General features: G+C 34.0%; 1 protein-coding gene across 3 annotated transcripts; it reads left to right on the top strand.

Moving 5' to 3' along the window:
- The first annotated feature begins 3,655 nt into the window (after window positions 1-3,655).
- Window positions 3,656-7,277, top strand: LOC113707702 (uncharacterized). Of its 3 annotated transcripts, XM_027229993.2 has the most exons (7): window positions 3,656-3,837; window positions 4,069-4,234; window positions 4,743-5,402; window positions 5,946-6,236; window positions 6,309-6,384; window positions 6,481-6,562; window positions 6,847-7,277. In XM_027229993.2, the coding sequence occupies exons 1-7, from the start codon at window positions 3,808-3,810 to the stop codon at window positions 7,048-7,050; spliced, it is 1,509 nt and encodes a 502-aa protein (XP_027085794.1). In that variant the 5' UTR covers window positions 3,656-3,807; the 3' UTR covers window positions 7,051-7,277. The 3 variants fall into 3 exon arrangements, with proteins under 3 accessions (XP_027085794.1, XP_027085790.1, XP_027085791.1); XM_027229989.2 differs by having other exon boundaries at window positions 5,946-6,384; XM_027229990.2 differs by having other exon boundaries at window positions 4,788-5,402; window positions 5,946-6,384.
- The last annotated feature ends 271 nt before the right edge of the window (window positions 7,278-7,548 follow it).

Raw genomic sequence — 7,548 nt, forward strand, 5'->3', positions numbered from 1 at the left:
GCGATAACTTATAATTTTATTGAGGATATAATCAAGTAAAAATATGTACTTACTTTGAGTGCTAATTTGGCAATGATAATAAATATATTTCAATTACATGAAGTATTAATTTGGCAACGACGATAACTTTCAATAATCAATTTCCCTTTGGACTTCTCAACTTCTCCTTTAAAGTCAGTAATAAAGGGCATCTCCACAAATTCCAATATCAACTCCTTAATCAAGAGTTTTTTTTTTCCACTTTTCCTCTCAAATTTCTAATAAATTTTCTCTAAATTAATTTCTTTGTAAATGTAAAATAAAGAAAGAACAATTTTTGCCGAATAATAATATTTAGAAAACAATTAAGGGAACTTTTTCAAACGGGTCTGTATATTGAGCCCACTTCATAAACAGCGAGAAGAGAGGCAGAGGCAAAATGTAATCTCTTTTGTTAAGGATAAAGGTTTTTATGCACCATAATTTATTTACGCTAATGATTGTGAATGTATGTCATAATTGTGAATGTATATCATAAGTGTAAACATTACATTTCAAATTTAAAATTAGAATACATGGCATACATCCAAAACCGCATGTATATACACGGACAGTGCATAAAAAATTTACCTTTTTTATTAATTGGTTGTTTTTAATTGATTTACTTGGATGTTTATTAATTGGTTGTTTTTAATTGATTTACTTGGATGTTTAGACAAATAAGCAAGTGTAACATGCTAATAAAGATTTTGCTAAAAAAATAGTGGTGGCATTTTCTTGAAGAGTGGGCCAAATGTACAAGTAAATAATTAAATAAATTTATTTATTGGTATTTGATAGATACAAATTTATGTGTGTGTGTATATATATTAAAAATTTTAATGGGTTCAGTCAGGCAACTGCCCTGCTTTCCCTACTGGTCTCTAGTCTTCATCATTACTGTAAAAGTTTATTTATTTTGGGGAAGTGTTCGTGTATATCACAACATTTATACTTGTGAATTAGGAGAAAGAACCAGAGAAGTAGTGGTTAATATTTCCACTTTCTAGATTCTAGCTTCCCAAGCACTAGTAAAGCTTAAGTATAGATGGGAGAAAGAAAAAAAACCTTATACCTAATTGAAGCAATGAAATTTAAAAGCCATTATACATTCAACCAACCAATGTTTATTGTCATAGACAAACTTTTACTATGAATCTCAGTGTTTGAAACTTTTATCCTATTTAGTAATTAGGAGGGCAATACCATCTTTTTTTTTTCAAATATTTATTCCCCACATCTTTTAGGCATGTAACTGCTTTCAGAAATGTACCATATACAAAGACAAAAATATTCTTATGCCTTAAAGCATTTTTTAATTGCAAATTTGTTGTCCTAATCTTTAGGTTGTTTTAGACTGGCCCTGGGGCACTGAAACAGAAATAGCTTTATGGCTTCCCTCCAATTTTATAAACAATGCATTACAAAATCTCCCAAGTAACCGTTCTCTCCTCTTCATCGCATACAAATAGAATTTCTACTCAAAAAAAAAAAAATTCGAATAGTATTAACAATAATAATAAAACTTTTGGGAAGGTAAAATAAAATTTATCCTTGAGCTTAGAATGTTGTAAAAAGAAACGTCCAAAATAGCAGCTGCAAATAAAATAAGATTAGATGTGTATTGGTAATTTAAAGAAAGATTGGTTAATCATAATTCTAGGAAAGTGATAGTAATAAACTAATAAATCAACTTCTAAAACGACTGCAATAGTAATGCTAATTTTTTGAGTCAACTTATGCGTTTACTAAGAGTCATATTCCTTGCTTGGAAAGGGATTTTTTTATCAAAAAATTCTCTATATTTTTTGTGAACACATTTCTGAATCACCTTTTTACTTTATATATATCAAATCGCTACAATATATTTTTTTACAAAAAGTCCAAAAAATTGCAATCTAAACACAATCATAGGTTTTTGAACTTAATGGTTTCGATTGAATTCTGTACACAAAAGATTGTAATTTTTCAAGGAAAATTCTAAGATCCCTTTAGAGCATCATTTTCATAAGAGAAAATCGTCCAAAACGTCCCTCATATTTTGTAAATGACTTTTTTCGTCCATCACTTTTTAAAGTGTAATTTTATATCCGTTACATATTTACATCGGTCAAATTTAGTCCCTAACTAGGTTTTCGATCATTTTTTGGCTGGAATCCATCACGTGCAAGGCACGTGATCATTTTTTAAGGGTAAATTTGTCAAATTATATTTTACATAATCTGATCTATAGTCCTCCACATTTTATAAAATAATTTTTTTCGTCCCTCACATTTTATAAAATGATTTTTTCATCCCTCACATTTCACAAAATGAATTTCTCCATCCCTCACATTTCAAAAAATGAATATTTCCATCCCTCACTAATTATGTATGTGAGGCAAACCCTAACAAAAAATGTGTGTGAATACATTTTGTTTAAACACATGTATATGTCTATTTGATTTTACTTAATAATACGAATAGCATAAATATATGTATGTGTCTTTTTGATTTCACTTAAAAATACGAATACCATATATTATACGTGATCATTTGATTTCATATGGTATTAGCTAGTAAATAATCTTACATTCATTGTCAAGTTCGCCAATAAAACTATTTTCGGTCAAAATACAATAAGAATATGCAAATTAAGGTTCTATTGGTAAATATTAGTCATAATCATACAAAAAGAGAAGATAGCTCACAAACTGGGCCTAATTACATACATGTGTTTATGCTATTATTATTAAGCAAAATCAAATAAACATATACGTCTGTTTAAAAAAATGTATTCACACACATAATTAGTGAGAAATGAAAATTTCATTTTTTGAAATGTGAGGGATGGAGAAATTCATTTTGTGAAATGTGAGGGATGAAAAAAATCATTTTATAAAATGTGAGAGACGAAAAATTTATTTTATAAAATGTGGAGGACTATAGATCAGATTATGTAAAATATAATTTGACAAATTTACCCTTCAAAAATGATCACGTGCCTTGCACGTGATGATTCCGGCCAAAAAATGATCGGAAACCTAGTTAAGGACTAAATTTGTTCGATGTGAATATGTAAGGAATATAAAATTACACTTTTAAAAGTACGGGACGAAAAAAGTTATTTTACAAAATGCGAGAGACGTTTTAAACGATTTTTCCTTTTCATAATATGAATCTTCTTTCAATAATGACCGTAATTCAAATTGTAAAATTTTGAAGTTGTTATAATTTAATGTCAAAATTATGTTTTCGCCGTCCAACGGTGAATTTAAGGCGAGGGTACGATAATCAAATGATTCTTGTAAAATCTCCCTTTGTGTAAATGTGTACTTTTTCTCGTGCATGTACATGCATTTATTGGTTTGGCACATAAGTGTTGGGTAAAATTCCAAGTCAAGAAAAAAAAAAGAGAGAAGAAAATGTATGACAAGAAAGAACAACTACAAGAAAACGTGGTGGTCAAAGACTCAAATCAAAACACCAATAAAAGTATAAAAATAATAAATAAACAAATAAATAAACACAAGAAAAGAAGGCGATAAGCTGGTCAAAGAATCGGTAAAAGATCGCCGACCCCATTGAATCTGCTAGTGACTCTTGTCGTCAATCGTCATCAGCCCTGCCTCTCTCTCTCAATTACTCAGTTCCTCTACAAAAGCAAACAAACAAAAACCCATTTAACACTTCAGATTCAGATAGAACCGTGTCTTTACTGGAGTAGTGTACTAGCAGTTCATAGACCTCTTTTGAGGCCTCTTCCTTCCGTATTTGTGTCTGTTTTTTGTAAGAAAAAGAAGGATCTAAATGGACTACGAAAGGATTCACAAAGTTCAGGTTTGTTGCATTGAATATTTCATTCATTTTTCTCATTTCTTTTTCTTGACTGCTTTTGATGATGCATTTGAGCAAGTTCTGAGAAGTGGTGTGGGATTTGTTCAAATGTGAGTTTTCTCAAATGGGTTCAAATTACAGGGCTTTGTTTTGGGGTGTGAACAAATTTTGATTTTTCTGAATTGTTGGCTCACTGGCTTATTGGTGTGGTGGTTGTTTTGATATGGTCTGCAGACTGGTATAATATCTCCAAGTAAACTGAGAATGAAGCTGATAGGGCAGAGGAAAAAAGATGGATCAAACAGCAATTCCTCAAGAACTTCGCCTACCAAGCTTGAAGATTCTGAATTTGTCAAGAACAGCTTGTTGGCTACCCAAAGTGGTGATTTTGATGAGGAAGGTGTGTGTTTGATGCTTGTATAGTTTTCGATTTTAGATTGGTTTTTATATTGCTTAATAATTCATTTTCTTTTTTCTTTTTTTTTTTTTGGTTCTTTCTTTTACTTGTGTCTTTGAGCATGCAACTTAATTTTGCTACCTCCGGAATTTGAACGGTTCTGGTAATCTTTGCAAAACATAGGGTCAGAATCTTTTTTTTTTTTTTTTTAATAATTTGCTTTCAGGGCATTTTCTTTCTAGTTACGCAGGCCAACTTGATGTAATTTGCTAAGCTTAGGCACTCGATCTAGTTTTCAACTTCAAATTGGTATAGATACACACCTTTGAATTAGTTTTGCTATATCCTCAACTGCAGGGGAAGTAGTAAGAAATTGGTTATATTCTGTAACAGATAGGTGTCTCTGTTTTAGTGTCTTTGGAACTTTGGAACTTAGATAGATGATTTTGAGAGGGTAACAAGTTTGCGTTTATCTTTTGCTGATTAAGGGAATTTTTCTTCTAATTTGCAGCTTCCAGTCTTAATGTTTCATCCGTTAAATTGTCTGAAAATTCAGTATCTACTGCTGGACAAGGTGATTCCATTTCCTGCCAGCCAAGTGAGGCTATGCCTAGGGGAAATGGGGAAGTTGATCCGGTCAAAACTCAACGAACATCTAAGGGAGAAAATGCTAATTGTAGTGCAGGACACCCAGGGAGAACATATGAAGATGAGAATCTTGATTATGATAGTACCTCGAGCTTTGAGTTTCATAGAGGCGAAAGATTGCATCACCATGGTGTCACGAGATTGTTCTCAAGGCCTATATCGTCCAAGTGGAATGATGCAGAGAAGTGGATAATCAATAGGCAGAATGTGCCACCTGGTCATCCCAAGAAGGCACATGTACACAATCAAGCAAGTCGTTTACCAGTTCTTAACATGGTTAGAGTTGCTCCTGAGAATGTGAGTTATGAGAATAAGTTAGCTGTCAAACGGGTTGATTTCTGTCAACCAGCACCACACCTGGCATCGGAGAGGTTTGATCCTGTTGCAACTGGATCTAATCCTGTTTCTGTTGAAGAGAATGGAGCAAATTCTTTGATTGAACTGTGCCCAGAAAGTAAGGATTTGATGGAGGTGGATACTAAGAGTTTATCATCTACAAAGAGCTCAATAGAAAATGCAACAGGTAATCCGATCCTTTTCTACAAATGGGTGATATGCTAAGAAGCAAAGAAGTTTAGATTCCTCCTTTTTCAGAAGTTTTTTCTACAGTGGTCACGGCTGCGGTTGACCACCTAATTTTCCATTAATTGATCTTCTGTGACTAAATTTGGAGGTCTGTAAATGTGCTTCTCTACCCTGATCTGTTTTCAGCTGAACTAAATTTCTTGGTTGGCCTTCATGATTCCCCGAAGTAAACTGTCCTGCCTCCTTTTGATGAATCAATGCAATTACTGATGTTCTGTTTTCTGAATTTGTTCTAGTGTCGTATCCTTGAAAATTTAAAACCTACAGGTGCTAAAACTTGCTAGGTTTCCTTGGGAAACCAGGTGCCAAAAAGTTGGTACCATATTTTGTTTAATTTTGGGAATTAAGTACCAGTGAATCTTCTTCAAGTAGGCAGAGACCATGTTCATACATCTTATGAAATACAATTAGCAAACTCAAGTCTTTTTCATGCCTTTTCTTCCATCTTCGTGGATCTAACTATTCCTTTATTTTCATGTAGGTGTCTCCACTGTGAGATCGGTTTCAATGAGAGACATGGGAACGGAAATGACCCCTATTCCAAGTCAAGAACCTTCCAGAACTGCTACTCCTACGGGTGCAACACCATTGCGTAGTCCAACATCTTCTATCCCATCCACTCCTCGACGAGGAGAGCCAGCACCGACTCCTACAGAGCACCCCAATGATGATGCATCTCAGCATTCAACTGGAAATGGAAGAAACGAAATGTCAGAGCAAGAACTAAAGCTCAAGACAAGGAGAGAGATTGTAGCCCTTGGAGTCCAACTTGGTAAGATGAATATTGCTGCTTGGGCTAGTAAAGATGACAAAAGTCACTCTGTGGCTGAAGCCTCTGATGCAGATGAACATGAACGAATCGAATATGCAAAACGAGCAGCTGCTTGGGAGGAAGCTGAGAAAACAAAACACACTGCGAGGTTAAAACACTGCATCACCGTGATGACAGTTTTTTCCTTTCAACAATTGTTCTGCTTTATGTTAAGTTTTTTGACGAGTTATTCCTATATTCTCAGATTCAAGCGTGAAGAAATAAAAATCCAAGCATGGGAAAGTCAGCAGAAAGCAAAGCTTGAAGCAGAAATGAGGAGAACAGAGGTACATGAATTACGTCCACTGTTGATATTCTTATCTTTTAAATTTGGAAGTTGCGTTGCATTTGTCAAACACCAAGTTTCAAGTTGTTGACTCATTCACAATTTAAACTAAACAATCCATGATCTCCTTCAGGTTTACAAGATGCTGAATAAGTGTTGATGCCACCAAGATTCACTCTAATTTGACTTGTGTCTGCTTTGATATTTACTTCTGACGTACTTTTGTATGAACAGAGATGAACTATCTTCTTCATGTTCTCAGTTTCACTTTGTTACACCTTTCAGGCTCAAGTTGAGCAAATGAGGGCACAAGCCCAAGCAAAGATGGTAAAGAAGATTGCAATGGCTAGGCAAAGGTCGGAAGAAAAACGAGCAGCAGCTGAAGCTAGAAGGAATAGGCAGGCAGAAAAAGTTGCTGCCCAAGTCGAGTATATTCGCAACACTGGTCGACTTCCAGCATCTTCCTTCATCTGCTGTGGTTGGTCGTGATAAAATTGAGAAATTGCCAATATAGTAAAGAAGGATTTCAATAGAGTATGTATCAAAAATATATGGTTACAATACAGTTAGTTCACTGTAGTTTATCCTTCTATACTTTAATGTGATCTTCAGATTAGATTTTGTCGTGTAAGTTATCCATATATTGTAGCATCCTGCAATCTGAAAACCAAAGTTTTTAGATGATGTAGCTTGTGCAATCGACCCAAAATTGACTCCTTTCTCATGTTGTTTCTTAGAACAATCTGTCAAATTGTTCCTCGTCCTACCAATTGGTACCTTTGTCTGTGTTTACACATGCCAAACAAATATTTGGTTGTATGATTGAGGCAACCTTTCCGCATTTCGTGCAAAGCTTGACTTCTGCGGATCAAATATGCAAAGGATTTACAACAACCGTTTGAACTAGAATAACTTGGAGAAAAGATGATTCTCTTCGGGTCTGTTTGATTGGAAGTAAAATGTTTTCCTTGGAAAAATATTTTCCGT

The sequence above is a fragment of the Coffea arabica genome, chromosome 9c (genome assembly GCF_036785885.1).
Source record: "Coffea arabica cultivar ET-39 chromosome 9c, Coffea Arabica ET-39 HiFi, whole genome shotgun sequence".
Classification (NCBI taxonomy): Eukaryota; Viridiplantae; Streptophyta; class Magnoliopsida; order Gentianales; family Rubiaceae; genus Coffea; species Coffea arabica.

Bases quoted from the DNA above. Each gene is read 5' to 3' on its own strand.
- LOC113707702 (XM_027229989.2), top strand. From the start codon at position 3,808: ATGGACTACGAAAGGATTCACAAAGTTCAG. The intron at 4,235-4,742 runs GTGTGTGTTTGA...TCTAATTTGCAG, and splicing joins TGGTGATTTTGATGAGGAAG to CTTCCAGTCTTAATGTTTCA. The intron at 6,385-6,480 runs GTTAAAACACTG...CTATATTCTCAG, and splicing joins AAAACAAAACACACTGCGAG to ATTCAAGCGTGAAGAAATAA.